This window comes from Fringilla coelebs (assembly GCF_963513975.1).
Source record: "Fringilla coelebs genome assembly, chromosome: 8".
Taxonomy (NCBI): Eukaryota; Metazoa; Chordata; class Aves; order Passeriformes; family Fringillidae; genus Fringilla; species Fringilla coelebs.
In genome coordinates, this window is record NC_140066.1 from 31,836,435 (window position 1) to 31,864,425 (window position 27,991).

Sequence of the window (27,991 nt, forward strand, 5' to 3'; positions counted from 1 at the left end):
AGCTGTGAATCTATGGAATGCAAACAGAAAACTACCCACAGGGGGGGAAAAAAAAAAGCTCTGATCAAAGCGGGGAAAAGGGCAAAAACAAAAGTCTGTCCTTGAAATTCCTGCAAGCATTTTAATGGTGATCCTATGCATTGTGCTACAACACTGAACTGCTTGGGAAACACAAGCAGAATAGAGATGATATTGCAAGAGAGAAATATTTAGTCAATGCTAGTGCAGACTAAAGACATGGGAGCAAAAATGATGCTTGGACCCCCTGAGAAGCTCAGTTCCTAGTCCCAAAGCAGAAAAGTTCTGAAGTGCATGCTTATCTTAAAAATGTTAATGTTCAATTAAAGCTATTTAAATTATACATCTAAAGTAATGCCTGCACTTAAATGCTTTTTTTAGACTGGCTGCTCATTACCTCCCAAAATCAAGCTCTTCCCTTGCTCTTGAATGTTCACATTTAATAATGAGATTTCTCATTTCTTAATGTCCTTTAGTAATTTAGTGTTTTCTAGCATCACTAATATATATCAGTGGAGAAATGTAGTATGAGAGAAACCCATCTTTTCAGAGAGTGGTTTGAAAGTAGTGTTTTTCTCCTTCTGTAGGTGGTTTAACAATAACTGGTAAATGTTTTAATTTGCGAATTGAAGCCGCCAGCAGCCCTTCACTGGGACGCCAGGTGCCCACCAGAGCTGCTCCATCACTGCCCGGGCTGTATGTAGGACAGAATGCCTTCTGTCTGTGTCCACCTCTTCCTCAGTTTCACAGGGAGTGGGACTTCAGCATCTGTGAGCAAACAAAAGCTCTGGAAGCTTGTGGACAAGCCCTCAGTAAGGCTGGGAAGGGTCTGTAGCAGTGACAAGTTTGCTGGTACATTTTCCAGTGCTGCAGAAGAGACAGAGGGAATGATTTGTCTTTTCATCAGATGCCGCCTTCTGGATAAATATTTAAAATAACGATGAGCCCTGTGCTATGGTCCTGAGATTTCCTTTTACTACTAGTTATACGGTGTATTACCTTCTGAAAGCTGAGGGGAGCGGAACTGAGGGGAGAGGGCATGAGAAGATCCGGACTGAGGGGAGAGGGGATGAGGAGAGAGGGAATGAAGGGAAAGGGGCTGAGGGGCGCGGGTATGAGGAGAAAGAGCTGAGGGAAGGGGGGAGGAGGCGAACGGGCTGAGGGGAGCAGATGTAAGGGGAGCCCATCTCAGCGGAGCCGGCTGAGGGGAGCTGATCTATGGGGAGCCGGGCTGAAGGGAGGTGATCTGAGGGGAGCCACTCTGACGGGAAGCGGCTGAGAAAACAGCCAGACGACCTCTGAGGGCCGCCGGGCAGGCTGGGGCACACAGCCCTTCCCCACACAGACCCCGCCTCCAGCGCAGCCCCCGCCCCCTCTGGCCCCGCCCCCTGCTCTGTCCCTTTAAGCGCGCGCGGGGCGGGGCCGGGCGCTGTCACGTGCGGCGGCGGGAGCGGAACCCGAGCTCGCGCCCGCTCCGCCCGCTCGCGCTCCGGCTCCGGGGCAGCGCCCGCGTGCGCGCGCCCCCGCGCGCGGCTGCTCGGGAGCGCGCGCTCCCCGCGCCGGCCATTCCCCCTTCCGCCCCGGGGCCGCGCGCGGCGGCAGCGGCGGGAGCGCCCCTTCCAGCCGTGCTGCCCTCCGTCCCCCTCCGCCGGCGGCTCCCGGCGCGCCAGCATGGAGCTGTTCCAAGCCAAGGACCACTACATCCTGCAGAGCGGGGAGCGGGCGCTGTGGTGCAGCCGGAGGGACGGCAGCCTGCAGCTGCGAGCCGGTGAGACCCCCGCGGCCGCGCCCGCCGCCTGCGCGGGGAAGGGCGGGCTGGGAGCCGGCCGAGCGCCGGGGGCGGGCGGGGCCGGCGCGGTGTCCCCGGCGGGTCGGTAGCGCTGCCCGTGGCCCCGCGGGTCGCAGGAGCAGCCCCGTGTCCCCCGGGCCGCGGGAGGTCACGCGTGTCCCGGTGTCCCGGCTGCCGCGCCTCTCCGTGCGGTTGTTTCCCCGCTTATAAAGCAGCGCTGCCCCCGCCCGGGGCTCCGCGCTTGGTGTGACCGGCGAGGTGCCGGTGGCAGCGGGTCATCCCCGGGCAGCATCGCTGGGGCGAGGGGCCGTGCGGGGCCGGTGTCCGCCTTACATAAGGGATGCTCCCCGGCATTGCGTCTTTGGGCAGATGGGTCCCGTGGTGGCCTCTTCCCGGAGAAATGAACAGGTGGCTACACTGGGCAGGGACTGGGTCATCTGTAGGGCCCATTCCAGCCCTTTCACGTTCTGTGATTCTGTGGCTTCTAAAGTGCTTCTGAATTTTTCAGTGATTACGGGCTGTGTAAGTGACAATTGCACTGTGTGTCAGTTTAAGTCTGAAGGGAAGGCAGCGCGAACAAGAATTGAGCTGGAGTTGTGTAAAAGGGAATTTTGAAACGGTGGTAATTATCCTGTCCTACCTTTAGGAGTAAAGGTGTCTCTAAAATAAAATGCCACGCTTGCTTTGTGTCATGTGTGCTCCCTGCCCATGGCAGGTGCCAGGTGTTCTTTAAGGTCCTTTTCAAGCCAAACCATTTTATGAGTTTTTGTCATTCTCTGTGATTCTAATATGTAGCTTTCATGTAAAGGACCCCTCTGACCCTGATTGTATGAGAAAGAAACTCTAGGTAGATGGGTGTTTCACCAAACATGTGGCAGGCTGCACGGATGTTACTTACAGCTTTCTAAAACTGGGATCTGTGTTATGCCAAAAGAGGTGGCTAAACATGTATTTGACCAGGCTGGCTATCTGAGTACAGTAGACTTCCTGAGCTTCTGTGAAAGGCTGGGCAAACTTTAAACATAAACATTAAATACCGTTGTTATCTGTGTTTTTTCAGAGAACTGTTTTTCTTGTTGCACTTTCTTGAGTTATGTTTTCATCCTTGAGTTGTGTCTTCTCAGTGCAGTTTATGTCTCTTAGATAAAACTGCAATCTGTGTCAAGTTAGCGTGGCTAATTCTTGTTCATCAACTTCACTAATCCAGCAATACTTTGATTTGCAAGTGACCTTACAAAATAATTGGTGTTAAGCTAGCAGACAGTACTGCTGGTCAGTGAAATGTGTGCTTTCACAGGGGAGAAAACCCCTCAGGTTTAGGTTTGTGATGGTTACAGCCATCTGCATGGGCTGAAAGCTCTTCCTGGACGCACAGTAATTAAAACAACTAATGATCTCTAGTTCTGGAGATTAGTGTTTGATAACTTCAACTTTTAAAAGGATCAGTGCCTTGCTTTCACGCAGCCATCGCTGTGTTTTATTTTTTCTTGGTGTCCCTTAACCTCCTGGAGGCTTTGCCAATGCCCAGCAGTTTGTCTGCCTGCTGTTCCAGCAGCATTTTGTCCTGTGCCTGCCTCTGCATTTTCAGGCAGTTTCCATGTGATCCCTATTGTGTGTGACCTGCAGATTAACTAAAGGTAATGTGATATTGAAGTCCCCTGGCCTGCTTGAAACTCTCAATTGTTAGCAGTGCTTTCCCATTTCCATGTGTTTGCAGCTTTGTTTTTCTAGCCCTCTCTGTGGATCATCTTCTTGACAGTGGACTCCAGGTCTGTGAAATGAAATACCTTAGCAGGTTGAAAGTAAGCCCAAGAAAGAAACAGTTCTCTCACAGGAAGAGTTTCTTGGATCAATAGCTCTTTCTTGTATTAAGACAAAACTGCATATCCTCAAGTTTACAATTTTATTACATTTGACCATTTATTATTGAGGCCAATTTCATGCCCGGAAATGAGTGAATGGATTTCTGTGTGATGAGTCACTGCCATGTTAAAAAAAAACAAACAACAAAGTCATAACTTGTGTTCATTGACATGTTTAATAATCTGTCAAAAGGCTGTGATCTAGCTCTGTGTCTCTGCTTGGTTTCAGAGGCTTGGTTTTAAAAATTTTGTCTCACAGAGGCTGCTCTGAATTAATCTTTGCACATTCATAGGTTGAAATAGAGAATACTGGTAAACCTTGCAAGTCATTACTTGAGGGGGTATGTCTGAATCTAAAGAGCTGATGCTAAGTTTGAAAGTACTCTCCTCCCTCAGCTGTAGAGGCATGTTCAGCAATTTGCCAATATTGAGAGCTGTATTTCTGACCTCTTTGAATCATGGAGATAACAGCTTGAATTAAAAAAAAAAAAGGGCAAATAATCTTCGTAAATATTTGCCATAAGCAGAGTCTGAGGTTGGCCCTCGTTTGAAGGATGTCAGCCTGTGTTTACAAGATGTTTCTGGTTTTTTTTAAATCTCTAAAGTGAAAGCACTAATGAGTCACCTGCAGGAAATCCATGAATCACTTTGGCATCATAGACTTTTTTTTAAAAATAATTTGGCTGTTGAGAGTGTACATTTTTTAGTGTAGTGAAAAATCATGTGCTGTTCAACCATGCCTTAAATGCCTTACATCAGGTCTTGGTCAGGATTTCACTCTTGGATTACTCTGTTTATGCTCTCTGGGGCTGCTCCTGACTGGTAGTTCCACACAGATTAGAAATATTTTTTATTGATGATGTTTGTATAAACTGTGTTTGTATTTGCATGTGTATACATATATATGTGTGTGTAAAGGCTAAAAAGTCTTAAAAACACCGAATCCTTCTCAGCATTTTTTAACAGCAGTAGAAGGAATGAGACTGTTATGGTGTAAAGCTTCTATTATCACTGAGTTGGACTTGATCCAGGCAGTTATGCCAAATAAGATTGGGAACACTTGCTACTAAAACTATTTCTTGTAATTGTGCTGATTCCCATTGCTCTGGAGGAAAAAACCTACCAAATATTTTGAGGGATACACAGATTAGAATTAATCTAACCCAGCTTTTGGGGATGTCATACTCAAAGACTTCATTGCCTCTTCTTGAAAGAGTAAGATGGATTAAGCTGTGTTTTACCTCTGGAACTGTAAACTAGAGGCAGATGAGCATTTGTTTCAAACAAACACTTCAGGAATTTATTGTTACAGAATTCATTTCATCTGTTGAAATTGGTTGTGACTCAGCAACTGAAGCAATGTACTTTAAATACTTTCAGTGAGGGATGTGTTACCAAACAGTATTTTCAGAGTAGCAGGGGACACATTTCAGGTTAGGTGTCTTAGTCTGATAGTGTGAAGTCATCTCTGAATCACAGATCATAAGGCTGTCTAATATTCCAGCTGTGTGCTTGCCTTCCTCCTCCAAGGCATTGCAGGAGTCATGTTGAAGTGACTTTCAGAATTCCTGAGCTGCTCTTCATGGCTGCAGACTGGAGGAGCAAGAGCAGTTCCTTTGTGTGAAGGCCTTGAGCTAATGATGATGCCACTGCCACCAAAAGGTGTATTGCTAAGTTTTATTCTGCAGAGCAGTCCCAGACATGGCCCTGAGGGGTGACAGCCTGAGTGTGAAGTCATGCTGCTGAATGATTTCATACAAAACTGCCTTCCTGAATTTCAGTAGTACGTCTTGGAAACTGCCTATCTATTCTGGGCAACGAATTCCACAGGAGGCTGGAGCTTTAGTATTTCAAGTTACTTCAGAAGGAACCTCAAGCTGTTTTTTGACACCTTTTTAGCTGCAGTGGGTACTGCACTGTTTCTCACCCTTGCTTGCTCATTCTGTTCCTCTGTTCCCTCCTCTCTCTTGGTTGTCAGCACCACGTCCTTGTGGCGGCTGTGACAAGCCAGATGTCAGAGCTGATCTGCATTAGCTGGAGAATGTAGGCTGAAAAAATCTGCAGCACTTGGGTCCCCGGTGCTGCTTTTGCCTTCCTGTGAAAGAGAACAGAGGGGACCAGGGGAGTGGGCTGGGCTGCTCTTTATCCTTCCTCTGATTAAATATTGCATACATTAGTCACTGTTTTGGTTTCTGACTCTGAGGCGAGATCTTCCTATATATTTATCAGAGAGAAATTATTTTCTACTTTTTATAAGTAAAATCTACTTTGTAATTCCATTTGCAGCTCTTTTTATAGAGTGTAGTAAACCTAAAACTGAGACTTAAGTGGGTTGGTAGTGTGTTAAAGCCTAGCCTGGTGAGAATTAAATACACCTTGAGGTGTTTCTTTACTTTCCTGTAGAGTCTTAGCAGGTGATGAGTTGAATATGACAAGGGTGTTCCCCTCTCTTTTTTTTTCTCCTTTTCCCTCTATGAAGAATTCTGAAAATGCCAAACTTGCCCCAACTCAGTTGTGTCAATTTCTTGGAATTCCTATCCATGCTGAAATGGCATGAAGTTTTAAATACAGGAAAAACTCCTAATTCCTCATATCTTGATATTCTGGTGTTGCTGGTTCTTTTTTGTTTCTGTTTTTTTTTTTTTTTTTTTGCCTTCTCCCCAAGTTAAAATGAATCAAATTCAAATGGATTTCTTTGGCTTGTCTTTTGCTGGCAGAGGTGACTCATCTTTGATCTCATCAGTTAGTATTAACTAAATATTGAGTAGGAAATTGCAGACTAACTGCAGCTAAAATACTTAGAATATTTAGAACAGAGCACACTGATTTCAATTAAGAAAGGTCTGCATCTGTACCAAGGGCTTGTGGTTTTTTCATGAGAACACTGCTCTTCTTGTTAGCTTGTTTCATAGTTTAATGGGTGATATTTTGATATTTCATCTATATTTGTAAGGAAACATGAAAACCTTTGTGATTTTAAGTTTTAAAACTCTGAACTGCAGGACAAGGCAGCCACTTGTTGGATGTGCTGCTTGTGTTCTTTCAAAACAACTGTTGCAGATTGGAATGGGATAAAAAATAAAGTAATGGGAGTGGAGTATCAAGAAGAGGAGAAATTATTGGTTGTGTATCAAGAGGAAGAATTTGGAAATAGTGCAGAAACTGGTTTTTATTAAAGCTTGGCTTTAGTAAACAGGAATATAAATACTTAATCATCAGTTGTATTTTCTTGCTCCAAACATCTTCCCCAATAAAAACTGGGAGAGGACTTTTTTTCCTGAAAAGCTGAACCCAAATGAATGAAATAGCACTTGAACACTGAGGTTTTCCTTTTAAAGCAGAAACCTCACTTGAATAGAGCCCTGGAGCAGTGTTTGCTGAGTCTCTGAAACACTGAAAACAAGGCCCTTGAAGATCTTTTGAACTGGAAAACAGAATTCTGAGCCAAATTTAAAAGTAAATGACCTTGCCCAAGAGGTAGTTGCAAGATGTAAATGGTAAAGAAGCTGGTCTGTCATTAATTGTTATCTTTGAGTTTTTTTCCCTGTCTGTTTCTCAGTTAAGGAAAACTAGTAACTTTTGTACATAGAGGGGATGGTTAAGTTTTTCCCTATATTTGCCTGCCTTTCAGTAACATTTAAATAATATGTTGCTGCTTGTTATCTGAGTAGTCAAACTGTCCCCAACAATTAAAAGAAAATAGAAATAAAGGGAGGAATATTGGGGGGAGGGGGGGTAGTGGCTTGAAATCCTGTCTGTTCCTGAAACATTTGCCAGATTTTTGAGTATAACTCCCATATTTAGTGTTAGAAATAGTTGTTTTCAATCCATAACTCTTCTTGTGCTTTGAGACTGATGAGTTGGACAGTCAGAGAGAAAATTTAATTATGGCATCAGAAGAACAGTGAGGGAAAACTTTACCTTGCTTCAACTTGGCTCACACTGTAATTCTCCCATGGCTCTTAAGGAGCATTAGCATAAGTCAGTTCAGTGATTAGTAAAACAAACTAATTTCCATAATTGTCAAATCCTTCTGCTCAGTAAATGTTTATATTTTAATTTTTTGAGCATAGAATAGCTTTCTTGTGTTCTTCTTTCAGTATGGCTATAGCTGAGCAAACTTTTAATAGACAGTTTTCAGAATGAGTGAACATAGTGTTTAAGCTGTCAGGTCTGTAAGTAGGTTTGAATAAAATCTTTCTCCTGCCTGATTGATAGTTTCCTTCTTGCAGAGTAAATAGGATTTTAAAAACTGCAGACAACCTACTGCTTTCTTAGCTTTAAGGGTATATCCTCAAACAACTTCAGCTTTGTTGAAATGCCAGCTAAAAATGGGGATAAATGTGTGTTGGTGTGGAATAATATTAATTAGTGCAGAGTTATTGCTTTTGGAAGGATAAAAGATATTTTTTCCTTTTCTGTTTTACTTCTGAGAAAATGTGTTTGCTAACAGAGTTCAGCAATGTGAAGAATAAAAGGAAGCTCTAAAGTTCAATGTAAAAAAAAAAAAAAACCAACAAAAAAAACCCAAACCAACCAAGCAAAAAACCAACCCTCTGAGCTCCAGTGGCTTGGCACTTATTTGCATTTTAAGAGTCCCTGCTGGGTGATTTTCTGAGTGGTATTTACAGGTTTGTGGAAGGGATGTGAGGAGCTGATTCTTATCTCAAAGGGTTGAGGTGCACATAAAAGTATGGTGAATATATTTAGCCATCAGTGGTCTCTGAAGTGGGGTGCACACACCTTGTGGGTGCTCAAGGCAGTCCCCTGGGGGTGTGGGAAGAAAATACTTTGTACCATTAATAAAAATAAACACTGTTTTAAAACAATGCTTATTTCACCCATTAAAAACCTCTTATTTTTTGTACGTTCTATAATACATGCAATAAAAATGATTTACATGTTCTACTGGACAAATAAACATACATATTTGGGATATGTGCTAATTTTGTTTTTCTTGGTGTGGCATTTGATAAAGAAGTTTGGAGGCCACTGATGCAGAGGGTCAGACTCTGTTTGGAGCAAACACTGGTGGCAGCAGTTTGTTTCCACTTCTAGCATAGGGGTTCCTTGTGCAATTCCCTGTAGCACTGGACACTCTCCAGACAACTGAACATTTTCAGTATGTTTTCCAGTTTCCCAAGCAATGCCTGGTGACTCAAGGGATTTTCTGAGTGCACCAGAATACAAAGAAGTATTTCTTTATCAAGATGAGTAGTAGGGATTCATTTTTGGTAGTTGCTTTTTCCTGCTTTGGCAGCAGCACTATAAATGTCTGTTATTGTGTGCAGCCATCCCCACTGCTTTAAATCTGTCACTAAATTGTACTTGACCTGTTTGTGTTCTTCTCTTTTAATGCAGAGATATTGAAGGGAAGTGTCCCAATAAAGCAGGTGATTAGCTGAAGGGATAACTTGCTTAAATTTTGGAGGAGAACATGCAAGTAACACTTCATAACAATTAAGAGCTTGTAATGCTCAATGTCTTAATGCTTCATCTTTCTGCAAGTAGCTTAAAGACAGTTTTAGAAATCTGTGTTGAAAGGAAAACTCAATTAGCCTAAGTTTTATTTGCATAAGTAGCACTTTATTTCCTCCAAGAGAAAGAGGTTCAACTTTATATTCTTAAGTCTTCCCAGTTAATTTGTAATCTCTTAATCCCGGCTAAAATTCCAGAACACTATTCAAAGATGAACTGGAACTTGGAAGCAGACTTTCTTTTGAGAAGCCATAGGAGGTCATAAAGGTCAAATAATGCTAATAATAAAGTCTTGCAGTTGTTTTTGATCTAAGGCAGACACAATTTAAAGAAAAAAAAAAACAACCCCTGAAATCTATTTTAAAATATTGAAGCTTCTTCCTGAAAATTAACACTTCTGGTGTTAAGATTTACATTAGCAGAGCTGCATGATTTATTTTGGCTGTACGTAGTGAGTCATTCTGCTTTTATTTTTTCTGTATAAATATCTCTGGCTTGTGTTGAATGGCAGAAATGATGGAGAAGCAATGCTCTGTCAGACTCCAGGAAGACTTTTTGAGAATTGCCACATGAATGTCCATGCTCATTCACTTAGGTGTAGCCTGAAGGAACTCCAGTGATGATGTGCATGTTTTATATTGAACACACTGTCAGGAAACACTTCCTACCTGAGGTTCACTCCCAAATGCCAACACCAAGGGAGATGAGAGGTGTGTGTGCCCTCTGAACTACAGCAGGGTTGGAAGAGAAACAATTACAGCTATTCAATGGATTGAGCCAGGCAGTATGGGCTGGATTCAAATGATAGCTAATTAAATCTTCTTTTCTTCCATGCCTTCTCCAGAAGAAGCTGCCAGCCTTGCCTCCCCAGCCTTGCCTCCAGCCATTCTGTGTTGAGCAAGTGGTTTATCCCAAAGCAGTGGTTTGTTTTCTAATCAGAGTTTGGGCCTGACCTTGGACCAACTCAGCTGGTGGTAGACTGCAGAAAAAGCCAGAAAGCAGTTTTGGGTTTTGATGCTCTTCCAAGTTGCTTTTGTATCATCTTTATCAGGGTTATCTTGGTGTAAACACAAAGAATTAAAGAGACTTTATCTGGTGCTGCAGGGCTCTGTGTGCTGCTCTGAGGGTGGTGGTGGTGGTGGAAGTCAATCACATCAAAGCTGGTTTTGTTCTGAATTTGTGACTGATATTCTGTTGTGCTGCAGCTGAATGCTGATACAATCACTGGGAACGGTAAATGCATTGCAGTGGCCATTTATCTCTGACAGGAATCAGCAAAAAACCCCAACATTTGTTTCAGTAGCTTGAATTTATTTAGTAGGATGAGGGAAAGAGAGAATGAGCAATTTTGTACTTCAGGAAGCTTGGTGAGCGAGTGTATACATCAGAGTGTTAAGGCCTGTCAAACACTGGCAGTTCTCAAATTTAAACACATTGAGGGCAGCAGAGAATTCCTCAAGTCAGGGAAGATCTTCCCTGGGACTCATCTCGCTGCTCGCAGTGAATCTTTCTGGACTTTCTGCTTTCATTGACAATGACTGTTTTGGCACTGCTCTTTTATCATCAGCACAATACTGTAAGAAGTCTGTTTCAACATCCCTGTGTTGTAGTGTAAAGCTGATAAGTTTTTATTCCTGGCTCTGTGAGGTTCAAAAGAGGACTAGTATGACATTTATAGAAAGTTAAGTTTGTGTTGGGAAACAAGAGTGATGATTGATAAGTTGTATTTCACATTATGTCTGAGAACATTGTCTGTGTTGTCTCTAAGGAAAGTTCAGAGTTTCCTTTTGATAGGGCCTTGTGGTGGTTAATTCTTACTGATAGGCATTTCTTTAAAAAAGAATCAAACTTGTCATGAGTTCTTTCACCACTCAGCAGTCAAATGTGGCCAGGTCTCATGTCTGAAAACTTTGAACTGAACATTTTCAGTTTTGTTTTGTTAGGGTTATTTTTATAATCTTAAAAGGATGTGGATACCTTCTGCAGCCTGTATCACTGTCTACCATCTTAGGCTGCCTCTTAAATTCTGTAAAATATGATACAGTTAAATACTTATACCCTGCAGGCTTGCAGTTAACATTTTTGGATCTCTGAATCTTTGCTTATGTAATGATTTTAAATATAGAGTGGTTATAATTTTCAAAGATACAGGATAGTGACTGGAGAATGCTGCTGCCTGTTTTACCAAATGGCTGCAAGGAAACAGTCTTGATCAATTTTAGTGTTAGGCAAAAGTTGGAGGCAACTTTTTCCTATACAGAGTGAAAAGGAGTGCACCCAGCTTGGAAGCCCATCTTTGGGGATGGCTGGGGAAATTATATTTAAAGTTTTGTTTTGTTTGGTTCATCCATCTCTTATTTCCAGAGTGCACTCATCAGGAGCAAGAGGTTCATATTGGTATTTTCTGTAGTGATATTTATTCAGCATGGTTGGGTATTGGCTCTGATCTGAGATATGGTTGTCACACAGGAAACTGAATTCTAACCAATAACAAAGATCTAATCAGGTTGGAACCAGGTATGCTTTATTTAATTTTAAAAAACTGCCTTGCCTCTGTGCTGTCACACATACTTTCCTATAGAAAGTTCTCTAGAAACAGTGTAAGAAAAACAAATTTTGTGATGCTGTCATCAAAAGGAAGTCAGTGTGATTCCACAATTGGTGTTTTTTCATAGCCTACAAACATCTCTCCTGTAAGGCTTCTTTTTTCTAGGACTGAGAAAAACATGGTAAGCCCCTTATATATTGCTAAGTATTTCTTTTTTTCCTCTGTGCCCTGCCTTACCCATGGAAAATTTTCTCCAAGCAGTCAGCCTTTACCATGGGTAGCTTGATAATGACACTGACCTGAGAGCCAGTGCTGCCCAGCTGGTGGATCTCTATTTGCTGCCTTTTAACTCTGAAAGTGGAATATTTGCATTCCAGATATTCCAGAGTGGAATATTTGATTCCAAATGTATTCTCTTCTTTTCCAAAGCTTGTCTGTACTTAAAGTTTAGAGCCATTTCTCATTGTGCCTCTGTTGCTGGGGTAGGAGGATTCCTGTAGAACACTTGGATTTTTTGGTGCTGCCTCTGTCACAGGAACCCACAGTAGTTATAAAACATCTGTGTAAGATGTTCTATTTTCTTATGTCCTTTTACTGGTGGGTCTAAAATTTTGTTTCCTTATTCCTCTAATTAAAACAAAATCTTTTTTCCTCATTTTTTTCTCTCTTGTAAACTCCTAGAGGAGGGCTCTGGATAGCAAGTGAGGTTTTCTTTCTAACAGTTTTATCACAGCAGGAAATCAGAGTTTTAGAAAGACAGAATGTCTTCTAGATTACCAGGCTTATAGTAGCCATGGTAAACCTTCACTGATTTGTTTCTTTAATTCCTCCTGTGTCTGGCTCTGTTTGCTGCTTGATATCACTGGCTGGTGGAAATGTGAATTTAAGGCTAATTACAAAGGGAGCAATAAGTAGATGAAGTGTGAGACAGTGCAGCTGTAGAAGAGTCCCAGGGTTTAGACAAAACTGGGAAAGAAGGTGGAAGGTTTGGGAGTGAGGAAGGCTGCCTGCATTCCTCCTTGCTGCCAATGCAGGTTTCCCACTCAGCACAGAGATTCTCCTGTGTGTTACTTGGAGTGAAACTGAGCTCAGGCTGTTCTAGACTTCTTTTATATGAGCACAAATCTGCCAGGAGGATACAAGATGTGTCTAGGTGCTTCAGCAAGGATTGAGGGCACATCAAACCTGTCATACTCACTGCCACTGATTCCCTGATGCTCAGCTGTGTTAGTCTCCCCAGGAAGTTCATTTTATTCTGCCATGATTCACACGAGGTTCTGTGCAGCTCAAGTCACTCTCCAGAGAAAGGAAGAAACAGGAATTTGGTCCAGCATGGTTACAGACATTAATTGCAGCCCTGCATGCTGCTGCAAACATTGCTTTAAATTCTGCTGCTGTGGGCTTTTAATTCTTGCTTGTCTGTGTCCAGGCACATGTGATCCATCCCATTTAATGAGTTTATTCCACATCTACCCTGACTGCAGCCGTTGCTGCTGCAGCTCATGGAAATGCTTGTATTTAATGAGGAAATTAGCTGAATCTTGTACTATTAAATCTTATGCTGGAAGCTGGGAAAACAATGTGTGTTCTTGGAATATCAAGGCCTGAATTGCAAATGTTTCAAGGAGAATTCAGTGTTTTAAAACAACTGTAAAAAAAAAAAAATCATACTGTCACCTGCAGATGTCAGATTTATGCGAAGAAACGAAGGTATTGTAGATAAAGTGTTCATGTAGATGATTTGTACTCTTTTGTGAGTTTGTTCTTTCAAATATTCATCTTCTTACACCAATAGATAAGATACTCAGTTTGTCTGGATGTTAAAACTGGAGAAGTTATTTTACCTTGGAACAAGTGTGTTCTGGTAAATAATAACAAGCTTGTCCTTCACAGTATAGAAAAACTTCTCCTTTGAGATTTTTCTGTCCTACACAGATACTTGCTTTGAAGTATTTGTTTTCACTTTAAAGATTTGCATTAGGAATTTCCTTCTTTCCCCCACTCTCAAATCCTTGAACAGGTACTGCAGCACAGTTAGAAACTATTTTTCTTCCTGCTTTCTCTTCTACTTCCTGTGTGTTTCTCTGGAATTTGTTAAGAGTAGGAGAACCAGAAACCTAAACCTTCACTTTGTGTGCTTTGGTATTCCATGTGCTTGTGGAGGGTGTTTTAAGAGAAGGGGAAGTGCCTCTGTGTGTGTGTGTTTATAGAAAGAGGATGTGAAAGTAATAGTAATTGGATACAAATGGGAGGGAGCTGGGGGGGAAAGTCAACATCTGCTGGGTTTTTGAAGCTGTGCTGGTAACTCAGTGACCTCTATCCAGTTTCACTACAGCCATGTAAAGTTTTTGCTTACATTAAAAATTCTACTGGATATGAGAAGAATTAAGCCTCCATTGAATTTAATTACTGCTGCCTAAAGCTACTTTTCCCCTTATCTGTGGTAGGGCTTTATGTTGGAAACTTAGTCATTTTTTCATAGCTACTTGGTAGCAAGCAAAAATGGACATATACATCATCTTATTATTGCTGGAATTATTTTACATTTTCTACCCTCTAAGGTGGGGAAAGTGGAGAGGGTGACTGTTCAGTTTAATTGTCCTGTTTGATTTACTGTTTAAAAACAGGAGCTTTGTTCTTTTTTGCAGCCACTGATCTTCTTTTGGCTTGGAATCCCATTTGTCTGGGCCTGGTAGAGGGAGTCATTGGGAAAGTCCAGCTTCACACAGGTATGTGCTTTGTTCTCTTCTGATGGGGTTTTTATTTGTTTACTGCTGAAGCTCTGTGATATTACAAATAATACTGCTTAGCTCCACTGGAGCAGTGTAGTGTTCTTTGGACTCCCCAAATGGACTTGTCAAGGTGATTCTGTTATAGCTGCACATGCAAATTCACTCTGCTCTCCTGTGAGTGTATTGTGGTTTGGCACTGTTTTGTAAAAACAGAGACCTGCATTCACAAATAGTAGAAACTTGTATTTGAAGTTCTATCTGAATCTCCATGTGAGATTTATAAAATTCCTAAATCTTTTGGAATAATCCTTTCAAGGAGATTCCTGTTGTTCTCCTGTGGTACAGTGCAAAAAGTAATAAAGGAAGCTTTCACAAAAGTATAAGGCCTGAATTCTCAATGCTGTATGAAAACCTGAAGAAAAATTGCTGCCTTGGTAGAGGAATATTTGAAAGCAAGAGGAACACTTAAACTGTTTCCAGTTAAATGACAGAGCTGTAAAACTCAAGCAGGTGTAGAATTCATTGTTATTTTAATGATAAGCTTGTCTCTAACTGATAGTAGTAATGTTTTCCTGTAAAATAAGGTCAGTACTCCTTTTGATTTATCAGCTGCAAATTCCTGTAGCCATAATAAGTATTTATTGTGATATACAGCAGCTTTGTCCAGCAAGATAGCTCTGCCAGTAGGCAGAGCTCTCTGGCAGGTAGGAAAGGTGACCATAAACCCTTGCTGTGTGCCATTGTTTTTGTGAGTGCCTACACCCTGCATTTAAAGTAGTGCTGGCAATATGATCAATACAGGTAAAGTTTCAAGTGTGTTCCAGGAGGGCAGGATGGATTAAGTGCTGAAATGGATCAGATGTTTGTGGTGCCTTGAATAGAAACAGATTGCTCAGGGTGGCAATAATGGGATGGAGAGCAGGGACTGGGACACCCTGGCATGAGTGTAGGGCACATAAATCCTAGGAATTACTGTGGGTGGCTCCACAGGTACTGTGACCCCTGCTGCTGGTTCTGGGAGTAATAGTTCAGAGCCCACCTCTCCATGAAGTTCATGGCCATGTCCTCCTTCTAGTCACATCACTTCATCTTCTTTGAGTTCACCTGATATTTTTGTCTGTGTGCTCATTCTCCAGATTTATTCAGCCACCCTTTTTCAAATCTGGTGCTATGAAGTGGTTCAGACTCTGCCATCTCATTTTCTCTTCTCTTCATCCAGGTTGTCTGTGCTGGTCAGCATGTGCTGTCCATGATGAATGATGGCTAAACTCCAGAAATGACCTTTTTCTGCTGTGGGAAAGTGCTCAGTGATTGGTTTTTACATATGTTTTTTGTGTTTGTGTGGGGTGTGGTGTTTTAAAACCAGGCCCTTGGGTACACAAAAGCCTTCCCCCCTTTTCCCTAGGGAGTCTAGTTATAAAAGCCTTTGAAAAGGGAGACTTCAGATTCTTTCTGGAAGGTTTTTTAGTGTGTTGTGGCAACTGAAGATCTTTGCATGTGTGTTTATTGTGAGCTGCTTCCTCTGCTTATGAAATCTGAGTTGAAACTTTCCCCAGAGTGTGATACTTCAAGGGGTGTCATCTTGCTGTTGTCAGGTAAATTAAGATTATCAGGTAATAAGCCTGATATCTCTTCTTTCCATGTGTCCTATAGAGCTACTGAATCAATTAAGCACATCCAAGTATTCCACTCAGCTGCTCCTTAGGTCAGTGGAAGTGTTTCCTTTTATCTCTGCCTTGTTCAGATGCCACCATCACAAACTGTTCATCCTTTTTGCTGTAGATATTCTGGTATTTAGTGATGCAACTGTCCTATAAATGGTGTCTTGTTTTCTACTATTGAATGTCTAAAGACAGCCTCCAGCTATTTATCCTTACTTTTCTTTTGAGAGCTGCTGGAATTTGCTGCTGTTTCCTGATGAGTGTCATCCATCAGGCTGCAGTGACAAGGAGAGGGCTGACTGAGGTGTCTCACACAGCTCTCCTCAAACCTGCTATTTTCAATGAACTTGATCATATTCCAGTGTAGCTTGATGTTATCCTCAGGCTGAATCATCTAGCAGTCTGTAACAGTAACCTGTCTTCATTACTTATTCTTGTATCAATCTTTGTCACCTGGAAACTTTATCAGCAGAAGTTGTATAAATATTTAACATTGCTGGTTGGTTCTGTCCAGGCTCAGCAGGAGAACTTTGCTGCAGGAGCTGGGTGAAATGCCTGACCTGCAACAAGAGGACTTGCTGCTCTGATTTCTTCTCCTCTGCCCCCAGGTTATCAGGATCAGAAAAATTAGTTTGAAGCTCTTTTGGTGAATTTGGGCTTGTCCTGCTCAGATCCTTGTTGCCAGCTATTGTTAAAAAGAGGTTTTAAAAATCCTTGGCACACACAAGCACTGGGAACTTCAAATGCCTTTTAAAGTATTGGACTTGCTACCAGTGCACTCTAGAGCTGTGACAAAGCCTGTATGCACTTGAATGTCTTGGACATAGATCCTCGTGTGTTCTTGAAAGATTTGTTTATTGCAGGAAGGCTGGAATTGTCTAAGATGACTTTGAAATGTCCCTGTAATCAGTCATGGGCTGTCTGTAATTTAGCATTGGAATACCCTTGCCAATGAGCTGTAACTAGGGATGGGTTTTAATTTACTCTTAATCTTGCTGGTTTTATTGCTTGCCTCATACAGGAGAATTTGTAGGAAAGCTGCTGTGACAGGGAAGCTGTCACATAGAAACCAGCTAGCCAATATTACATGGTCTAGTTTTTAATTCTTCAAAGAATTTTTGACATGAGGGGGCCAGTACCTCTGAACATAACTGTACACTTGTACTTGAGATTCAAATCTATTTAAAGCAATATTTTCTTCTTCCCCAAAGTGAATTTTCTTGAACATTCAGATACTTTATTTTTGTGTGTGTGTGGGGAACTCAAACCCAAACAATAAAATGTTGGTTAAATATCAGAATGTGAGAATATAATTGCTTACCATTTTCTGGCCTATCCCTTGAAAGAAAATGCAGAGTAACAATGGGAATAAAAGGAAAAGGGTTTTAGGATGCATTGTGGAGATGTTACTACAACAGATCATTGCACATTTTCTTGGTAAGATGCACAGTTAAAATTGTCTTTGCCTAATCTTCCCTTATAGAGGCAAACACATCTCTTGCATAAAGGATCTCCTTTTTTGTTGTCCAGACTATAACCAAAGCTGGATTTCCTAACCAGTTCCAGCAATTACCAATTAACACAATCATTTTTGCCACAGGTTCTTCTGTTTCTTGGTCAAAGCACACCCCTGTGCAGTGCAGTGTCTGTACTTGCCTTCATTTGGAGTGTTCCAGTGCTGGTTAATTAAGACCCAGGTTAAATGCTGCTGGCAAGAGTCCACAGACTGTAAACAGGAGGGAAATGGAGTTTTTCCTTCCTTATCCCCAGCTTTTTTTTTTGTTTGCATGCCTCTGAATTTTGATAGAAACTACAGGCTGTTCTGAAATCTCCTCATTGAGATCTAACTGAATTTCATAGTCAACAACCCAAAGCATTCTTTTTGCATGCAGCCAATTTTGAAGCTGTTCAAGTAACAAAAAGTATGAAATTGGTGGCGTAGAATTTCTTGGCTAAAATCAAAATCCTTGCAGAAAGCAGCATTTGTAATAAACTCATGTACAGTTTATGAAAAGTTACTGCAAAAAGCATTTTGGGGAAAGTAAATGCTAGATTGTTGGGGAAGTGTTAGAGAAAAACAGCAGTGTTGTGCTGACAGTGTTGGAACAACAGAGGAGTAAATTTCCATTTTAGTGAGGAATGAGAGGTAATAGCTTCCTTTGGATGCAATACTTCAAACTAGTTGTCACCATCTGCTCTGCCTTAGTTCATAAAACACTGAAAATGAACATTATATCCTGAGAGATGACTTGAAAAGTGCATTTTTCTGGGGTGGCTTGCAGCTGTCCTGTTCTGCAGTGCACACCATACCTCACACATTGAGCAGGCTGTGCTAATCTGTGGAGCTCCTTTTTTCCTCCTGACTGCAGAAGCACCTTCTCTGTATTTAGGGATTCAGTTATTTAGATATTGCTGGCTATTATAATGTGCTGCTTTTGTGGCTATTGTTGAAGCTTTAACTTCAGGGCACACTTTATCTGCATAATTACTTCCTGACTGTTTACTTTTGATCTGCTGGGGAATTCCTGTTTTCTTTCAGTGTTCTGTGGCTCTGGCTATAATACAAAGGGTTTTGCAGCATACACCAAGATGACATTTCAGTGCTTTTTTAAAAATGACAAAAGGGTATTCAACTCACTTGTCTGTATAAAGCTCTTAAGTTCTTGTTTACAGCTGACAGGATTTGTTAATATAGGTGGGGGGAAGACTGGGCAGAGATTTTTCCTTTTTTAGTTTTTTAGTGTGGCATACCTGCTCAGAAATGCCTTTACCTTGCACCAATCTCCAGTAGAACCCTACTGATTAATTCACTGGAGCTCTGGATGGTCGCCTTTGTTGGAAGAATATCTGTTTTGTTTGTTGACATACACTGGTGATCTCCTAGGAGTAGATTGTGTGGCTAACCTTCTGCAGGTGGGAATTGATGAGATTACAGGACTGCCCAGCAGGATTACCTGCCTGGATGCCTTGTAAAAGCTTGGCTTGCCCTGCCTTTCAGCACTGCTGGGTTTGCCTACTGGAAATAGCATAGAAAGGGTAGATCTTTTCAGATGAACTGATGGGCATCTTTATGTGCTGCTGGTGGGTTTGGCAGCATTTCAGTTTCTCCTTTGCAAAAGGATTTTTTTAACCTGTTCATTTGTCTTCTTGCTGTTACATAAAATTTGTAATTTTCCTCAGCTTCCTTTTCCCCATGGCTGCTGGGTGGGATGCTGGGGCAGAGGCAGGAGTTCTCCAAGGCATGTTCCTACAGCTGCCAGAGGAGCTGCTCCAGCCCCTGATGGTCACTGGGGATCCCTGAGTGGCATTTGCTGTCACTCTCCTCTCCTGGTCTGGTGTCCTTCGACCAGTTTGTGCTTGTGGGACAGCTTGGATTGTTCCTGTGGCAGCCCTGCTCCAGCCTCAGGGCTGACTCTGCTCCATCAGGGTGACATCCTGAGCTCCCTCCTGACCTGAGGTGTCTCTGATCCTGCAGAGATTAGGATTCTGCTGCAGGGTTCAGGAGCAGCACAGGGCTCCCTTTACAGGACTGTGCATATTAAAGAAGTGGTGCATGTCTTCATTCCCCTTCCCCTCCTGCCTTTTTGGGGGGCACCCTCTGGCTCTCACAACCTGTCTGTAACTATGAAATTTTTAAAGGCTTCTTAATACCAACACAAACATATCTCTGTTTTAAAGGCAGTAGTGCAGAATCCAAGGGAGGAGTGCAGTGTCACAGCACACAGTTGTCTGTTGGCAGTGACTATTCCTGTTCTTTAGATAAAAGGAACTACTGGGGTTTTCTGTGTTTTTCTTGAGCATTCAGAGGATAAAATACTGTTTAGAATTTACTGAGCAAGGAGAACAGGGTTTGTATTTGCTATAGAGCTGCTAAATAGATTTTTCAAAGGCTGTGTATGGTATTCAGAGGCACAATACATGACACATTCTGCCATCACAAGTGTGGGAGCGTATTTAAGTCTATCACAGCAGGCTTTTTATGTCTTTATGTCACCTTTTCAGCTGAACTCAGTTGGCTGCTTCTCAGCTGGGAGAAGTAGTGAGTGTCTATGTTTGTCTCTAGCACTTTCTCTGCCTTTTACATCTCCCTTAACAGAACTTTTGCTTTTGGCTCCTGAAGGCCCAGCACACAACTCCTGCTCTAGCCAAGGCATTGAAATCTGGGAATGTCCAGGCACTCCTCAGCAGTCACTGGGAATGTTTGCTGTGTTTCCCTGTCTCACTAAGTGTGGGTGCTATAGGTGCAAGTGCTGGAGGCTGGATGTGTGCCTGGAATGCACCTGTCACCGATACATTAATTAATTTTTATCTCACTAATTTCTCCACCACTTTATGCTCTTCAGGAATGCTGTCATGAGCCTTTAAACATGTGTAAACTGCTTTATGTGGTGCAGTCCATGTTTGCTCATCAGATTTCTTCACTCATGGATCTTGCAGTCAGGTGTTACCTGTGTCTGTTTGCTACATGACAGGAGGTACAAAGGGAAATTGTTAATTTGCTGTTTGACTTCCAGCTGTCCTCAAATTGTGCTGCCATCAGTGGGAATGTGCATCATCCTAGAGATTAATTGCTATAGGTGAAGCAGGCGTAACTTTGATGTAAGTCTGTGAAATAGTTAATCTCCTTATCATTTTAGAGACTGAATAAATATTTTAAAGTATTTTTAAAATTTTATTGCAATGCATTATAACAAAACACAACAATAACAAATCATCATTCACTGGGTTCTTCCAGTCAAATGGTTTCTGGCACACTAATCAAAATAAATTCCTGGCACAAATGAAAGCATCTACTGATCTCTCTTTTTTCCCAGATTTACCATGGTGGCTGCTTTTAATTCGTCAGAAAGCATTGATTGGCAAACTTCCAGGAGATCATGAGGTGTGCAAAATAACCAAGATTGCAGTGATTCCACTTTCTGAGACAGAACCTCAGGATCTGGAACTGGAGGTATGGCCATCCTCAAGGAACTCTGACTGTCCCCTTCCTGCTTCAGTGAAATGAAAGTCAAATGCCTCTTGTCTCTTTTTCCTGGTATAAGCAAATATCTGGAATATTTTGTGCTTTTTAAAATACTATTTTTTTAATTAAAAATATTTTTTAAACAGAAATCACAAGTTCTGTTGGGGAGGGAAATTGCAATAAAATAACACCTAAATTTCATAAAGATCATTGGGAATACCACACAAGATTTACTGAACCAGGAGCAAGTATATGTTTTAATGGATTCTCTTGTTTTCGTCCCATTTTGGAATCTTAATTTTATAACTTGGCTTGAAGGGAAAACCTTACTTAAAATGTTGCAATTTTTTCTTTCCCAAAAGAGAATGGATAAAGGAATAAAAATAAAACTGAGTAGTGCTGATTTAATTTGGGTGGGAAGTTGGGGTGGGTCTGGGTCATGTCAAATTGAGGCAGAGAGTCTCACAATCACAGGAGAAAATGACTTTTATAAAAGAGTGAGAATTAGGCTATAGATGGAAACCTGCATGTTCCCCCTCTATTTTAGTGTCTCCCCTAGGTCTGTGGACATCAAAATCTTGCTTTTGTAGACTTTTAGTTTTCTTTAACCTTTCTAAAGAGTATTTAAATGTTGGCTTTAATTCAATGTCATTATTTTAGCTTTGTAAAAAGCACCATTTTGGGATAAACAAGCCAGAGAAGATAACACAGTCCCCTGATGATACAAAATTCCTGCTGAAGACACTTACTCAAATTAAATCTAATGTGTCTGCTCCAAATAAAAAGAAGGTAAAGTTTTCTACTGTTTCTTTCTTTGTTCCAAAATGTTGAGCTTATAATTCAAAAGTTTTGATGGATGATCAAATGGAATACAAAGACCTTTAAAAAATAGCAGAATGTGGAGCTAGTGTCTTGATGCCCAGTTTAATTTTTTTGATTGCTTAGCTGTGGCTCTTCTGTGATTTTTTTCATTTTGTAATTACATAATTTTGGCACAACTGCTAATAGAGTTCTTTTTATGTAGGATTAGCTTCCAGTGAGATTCTAAACTTCTGGAAATTGCTTTGCATAAGTATCTCTTAAAATATAGAATTGGACACAAAATTTGCTTCCTCAGAGAACACGATACAATCTCATCTAACTGCTTTTAACCAATAATGGCTTGGATAAGGGAGTCAAAACAATAGTTATTAAAATTAGAATTATGTTTCTCAAGCTGCTGTCCCTTGTGTTTTTCTTTGCTGGGAGTTTTAAGGTCCTGCTCATCACTGGGAAAGTATTTATCCTTCAAGGTTAGAAATGGAAAATATGACGGAGAAAGACATGACAACCATTATTTTCTTTCAGATTAGAGAAAGCAAAGAGAAAGAGAGACTGGAGAAGAGATTATTGGAGGAGTTGTTCAAAATGTTCATGGATTCAGACTCCTTTTACTACAGCCTGAGCTATGACCTGACAAATTCCGTGCAGAGGCAGAGCGCTTGTGAGAAAACCAACCTCCCCCTGTGGCGCAGAGTGAGTGCTGGTGTTTGTTTGTGTTTGTTTCTTTCTTCCACCTGGGGCAGGAGCTTCCAGTAATGATTGTGGTCCAAACCTGGCTGGTCATACTTTACAGCAGCTGAACACCTTGTCCTGTAACCAGCTCAGGTGCAAGGAAGTAAAAGTCTGCAGCAGCATGACCCTGAACTGAAGTGTTTTATTTAAAGCTCTGACTTGTCTGTACAGGTGTGGTGAATAAACTGCTGGACACTGGTGTCCTTCCCACAGATATTGCCAAACCTAACTTGTAATACTGCCAAAACTGCCCTTTTGTCTTCTGAACAGGTGGATGACAGATTCTTTTGGAACAAGCACATGATAGAAGATCTCATCAGCATTGATGTGAGTTGTATTTCTAAGATGAATTATGAGAACCATTCTTTAGTTCTTTTTAGTTGAGATGTTTGCTTAAGGCCTCGTAGGAGTTTGGTTCCAAAGCTGCTTGGCAGACAGGTCAGGATCAGGGCTGTGCCTTCTGTAGCTGAGCAGCTGGCGCTGCCTTCTGCCCCCAGCCAGCCTGTGGTCATTGCTAAGGAGGGAACTTCAGCTGAAATAAAGCATTAAAACAATAAAGCAGTGTAGAATAACTTGGTGTGATGTGTTTGTGCTGATTTCTGAAAGTAAAATTATCTCTGAACAGAGCTGGACTTGATAATGAGGAGGAGCCAGGAAAGAAATAACCCCTGAATTCCAGTTTTCCTGAGATAAGATTTTGGTCCTCCACAGTGGAGGATAGTGTTTTGTCCCCTTGAGCACAGTAGCTGATCAGTGTAAAAACAGTGTAGAACAAGTTGTTCTGAACATCTGTTCAGAGTAAATAAAACATTTTCCTGGCAAATGAGCACATAAAGAAACAGCAAGCCACCACTTTTTCTTCAATGTATGACCTTCCATCATTTTAAATTAACCTCCTAGACCAAGGACTAAGTTACTAACTCCTGTGCCAGTTTAGGCCAAGTCTGATTTTCCTTAGGGGTGACAGCAAACATCTTGCCTTATGCCCTGCTCCTCTTTCATGGATAATTATACATGAACAAATGGTTATGGAGTCACAGCAGGGTAAACCTCTGTCCTCTGTGAAAAGTTGTGTGTATGCAGGAGTTTAATGAGTTGTATTTTTCATAAGATATAAATGGATAACCCTGAGTTACTGGGGAATTTGGGTCTCGATTCTGTTTGAGAAATCAATGTTTAAGGTGCAAAGCTATGAACCAATTATATTGAGGACTAAATTAGCCCATATGAAGTTTTATACTGTTATGTGTTGCTGAAAACAGTCTAACATCTACCTTCCTGTATAAATGTGATACAGTATGTGTCCACACAGAGGTTTTAAAACTGCCTTAAAGCAGAAACAGGGTCAAAAAATTGCTTCCTTCCTCCTGATTTAAAAGCCCTGTGACTGATGGAGGAAAAGTGCTGCTATCCCTTACAGAAATAAGGATATGGCAGAAATTAAAGCATGAGAAGCATGTGGAGCAACTGCTTTATTAACATGAGAAATGGCAGAAATAATTGTAGCTAATGCTGGACCAACAGGAAAGTAAATGTTTTTATTACCCTTTAGAATGCTGAAGTGGACTTCTGGATTATCCCCATCATTCAAGGATTTGTGCAAATTGAAGAACTCGTAGTAAACTACAGTGAATCTTCTGATGATGATAAGAGCAGCCCTGAAACTCCTCCTCAGGAATCATCTTGTGTAGATGACATCCACCCCACGTTTCTGGTGGCGCTCATCTCCCGCCGGAGCCGGCACAGAGCTGGTAGGCAGAGGCACTCCAGGCTGCTGGGGCTGTGCTGAGCACTGCAGGGGGATGCAGCTGCTGGACAGTGCTGAGCTGTTCAGTCCTTGCTTCTTTTTTCTGCCAAGCTCAGGGTTAAATGCGTGAGATTGTGTTTCTTGTTCGGACTCAGATGTTTGTTAGGTCTGGTCTCTGTTACGGTCCCACAAACCCTGAGTTCTGCAGCACTTCACTCTAATAAACTAAAAATGGAGCCACATCTCTCTCTACAAGGCCTTTTAAGGATAAACTGTCCAATCAAGAAATGACACCTGAATTATTTTTACTTTTAACCCAATAACCAACCACCCATGGCCTGCAATGTGGACTTTTTTATCCAATTACACAAAACCACCCAAACCCACGGAGAAGAAGGACCAGCCCCCATCCTAAAACCTCCATCTTGCTTTATAGATATTACTATATTCTAAACCCTTAAACTCTTAAGTTTTCCACCCTGTGATGTTGCACACTTCTATTCAAACTCCACACCCACAGTCCCAGTTCTGTCATTCCATTTGGAAGCTTCACCACAGCCTCAGGTCAGTGCAGTGTTCTCCTGGGGTCAGTGCCTGCTGTCAGCACAGAAAATCTGAAATTCTCAGCATGCAGGGCTCCAGCACTGAGTTGCTCAGCAGATGGCCAGCCCCTGTCAGTCTGCACTGCAGCCTTCCCTGCTGGGAGGAGGGAGAGGAGAGGCTGCAGTGCCTACAGCTCTGTGCAGCTGCCACTTGGGCTGGCTGACCAGTGAGCTTCACTGGGCTGCTCAGGAGCACTGAAGGCATCCTTGGAGGTCACATTCCTGAGGTAGGGTTCCATTTTTGCAGAGATCCCCCTGATTAGCACCTTGCTTATAACTCTTTGCTGATGCATTTCAGTGGGCTTGGATGGAAGTTGAATTTTCAAAGGTCTTTGAGGGCTTTGGCAGCAGCTGGAGAGGTTTGAAAAGCCACTTGTGTGCATGCCTGTGTCCCAGGAGATGTTTACTAGGGACAAGGTGTGAAATGTGACCATGCTTTGGTCTTGTACCTTATTTGGCTTAGAGTAGCAAGGCAAACAGAAATTACTGCCTGTCCTTGGGATCTCAGAAAGAAAGATTGAATCACTTTACAGCTTCATAAATCCTGTTCAACTCCAGGCTTTTCAGTCCATCTGATTTTTATGAAGACACACTCTAATGTCTCCAACTCCTTTCTTACACAGTTGGGTTTTTAACCTGTCAAAAAACCCAGAAAAAAACTGTTGAGCTTACCCTGCTATAGGACTGTAGCATTGTACCACAGCTCCCTTGGATGCATTTAATTCAGTTCCAAGGAAAATGGTTTGTCAGAGCAACTTGGAGTAAATACTTGGGGGTTTCAGAGTAGTATCTAGTTTGTAGCTGCTTTTTTCATACTAAATTGTTACACAGATACAGCAACTGAATTCTGGAGGGAAAGATTCTTATTGATTCCTTCTTACTATGAGTATCACTTTGCTCATTTGATTTCTAGTCCAGAGTATAAACTGAAAAATTTTCTCCCTGTCTGATTAAAGGCTGTCATGCTGCTCTGACAATTTCTCTCTAAAGATCCCTATTATAGGTATTTTACATTCTTTTCCCTTCCCTAATTTTAACCTCTTCCTGTCTGTGCTGTCAAGGTTCAGCTCAAAAATTTGGTTCAGTGCTACTTCCAGACATGGAACTGAATTTCCATGGCCTTGAATATTTTTCTAAGTCTCCTACTCCTTCCCTGTCCCTTGCTACCACCTGCATCCTTTCTGAAATAATGATGTTCTCCCCTTTGAGTCAAGGATATGCAAACACATTTCTGTTTAATGAGCAGTTCAGAGCTGGGTAGGCATAAAACTGCAGGCAGAGGAGCTGTATCTCTTCTTAATGTGCAGAATTGCTTACACAAGTTAAAACAAAGAGGGGGAAGGCTTCTGCCTTGTGGAACATGCAAATCCTCTAGGGCTGCTTGTGGGATCTCTGTGAGAAGTGGAGCCTCTGCCAGTAAAAGTGGCCTTTAGGCTCATGGAAAATACTTGGCACTAAAACTTTGTGCTAAATGTGACAGAACAGGAAGAAATGTGTCTTTTAAGATGGACCAGAGGTATTGGTGACTTTAATCTGCCCTGTCCTGTCCGCTTACATTCTGCTGCTCATAGTGTATCAGTAAATAAACTTTATCCATATAGTCAAAACAACTTTTGAGGAATAAACTAGGATTGGAGTGACTTCTACCATTGATCATGGATTTGAGCTTGAACTGTTGTCTTGAGCTAGCATTGCCAAAACCAGCAACATAAATGATTAATGTTTAAGGCAAACACTTTAATGTGACTTGACCGTTCTCGTTCCCCCAGGAATGCGGTATAAGCGGAGAGGTGTTGATAAAAATGGAAACGTGGCAAATTATGTTGAGACAGAGCAACTGATCCATGTCCACAATCACACCCTTTCCTACATCCAAACACGAGGCTCTGTGCCTGTTTTCTGGAGCCAGGTTGGATACAGATACAACCCACGACCCCGGCTGGACAAGAGTAAGTGTTTGGGTGAAAAACCTAAAAATCAGGATTCCCTGGAACTCTTCTTCTGGAAGAGATGTTTATGGGGGTGTGGTGCATATGTAGAAGGATGAAGCAGGCTTATTAAAAGTTAATTTTTTTGTCCCGTCTCCTCTGCACAAAAAGCAAAATGCAGCAAAATTCAAGAACGTGCTTGCTTATAACAGCAGTGTTAAAGCTGAGCAAATTAATGAGAGACCTTTAAAAGCAATTTTGTACTATGTGTTATTATCTTTAAGCTAAGGTATCTGAGTTTTTTAGGGCACAAACTTGGGCATGATTTAATACATCAAACAGGATTTATTGCTGAACAGGCTGTTTCTGTCTAACACTGCTCTGCCTTGTAGGTGAAAATGAAACAGTGTCCTGTTTTCGTGCACACTTTGAAGAACAGCTGAAAAATTACAAAAAGCAGGTGAGTGCTACATGACAGAATAGTAATCTCATGAAAATGTAGGGTTGAAAGTTAATGTTTTTAGGTTGTTTTTCTTGTTGATATGTTGTGGGTTTTTTTAGAAGCTTGTTGAAAATTGGAAGGTTGGTACATAAGTAGAATTTTACTTCAGGTTTTTCAAATATTCTTGTAAATAACCAGTAAAACCCAGGAATAATATATGGCAATGTTTAAAACTTATTTCTGTGTACCTGTTCTATGCATTCAGAGCTTCTCTGTATTTAAATTTGTGTGGGCAGGGAATTGTTGGAGCTTATTTGTCTTAGGTACAATCTATCAAAAGTTGTAACTTCAGCAAGACTGCTATCAATCTCTAACTCTGGAGCTATTTGTTATTGCATGGTGTAAATCTAAGCAAGTTTTGTAGCAGATGATGAGTGTTAAATAATTAAACTTTTGAACAGGTTATTATTAACTTGGTGGACCAGACAGGCAGAGAGAAGATTATTGGAGATGCTTACCTTAAACAAGTTCTTCTCTACAACAATGCAAATCTGACTTATGTTTCATTTGACTTCCATGAGCACTGGTAAGAAACCTTTTAGAAATGTCACTTTGCATCTTTTTTATTGCCATGAAAGGCGAGTATAAATGAGGAGAAGACTCATTA

The 27,991-nt window shown here is 41.5% G+C and overlaps 1 protein-coding gene across 1 annotated transcript in view; it reads left to right on the top strand.

The window, feature by feature from the left end:
• The first annotated feature begins 1,616 nt into the window (after positions 1–1,616).
• Positions 1,617–27,991, top strand: part of INPP5F (inositol polyphosphate-5-phosphatase F) — a 39,800-nt gene continuing 13,425 nt past the window's right edge. The window contains exons 1-10 of the mRNA XM_084210194.1: positions 1,617–1,786; positions 14,344–14,424; positions 20,903–21,039; positions 21,712–21,840; positions 22,399–22,566; positions 22,876–22,932; positions 24,158–24,356; positions 26,724–26,903; positions 27,275–27,342; positions 27,786–27,910. Coding sequence (XP_084066320.1) covers positions 1,690–1,786; positions 14,344–14,424; positions 20,903–21,039; positions 21,712–21,840; positions 22,399–22,566; positions 22,876–22,932; positions 24,158–24,356; positions 26,724–26,903; positions 27,275–27,342; positions 27,786–27,910 — 1,241 coding nt within the window. The 5' untranslated portion in view covers positions 1,617–1,689. The remainder of the gene's footprint in view (positions 1,787–14,343; positions 14,425–20,902; positions 21,040–21,711; positions 21,841–22,398; positions 22,567–22,875; positions 22,933–24,157; positions 24,357–26,723; positions 26,904–27,274; positions 27,343–27,785; positions 27,911–27,991) is intronic.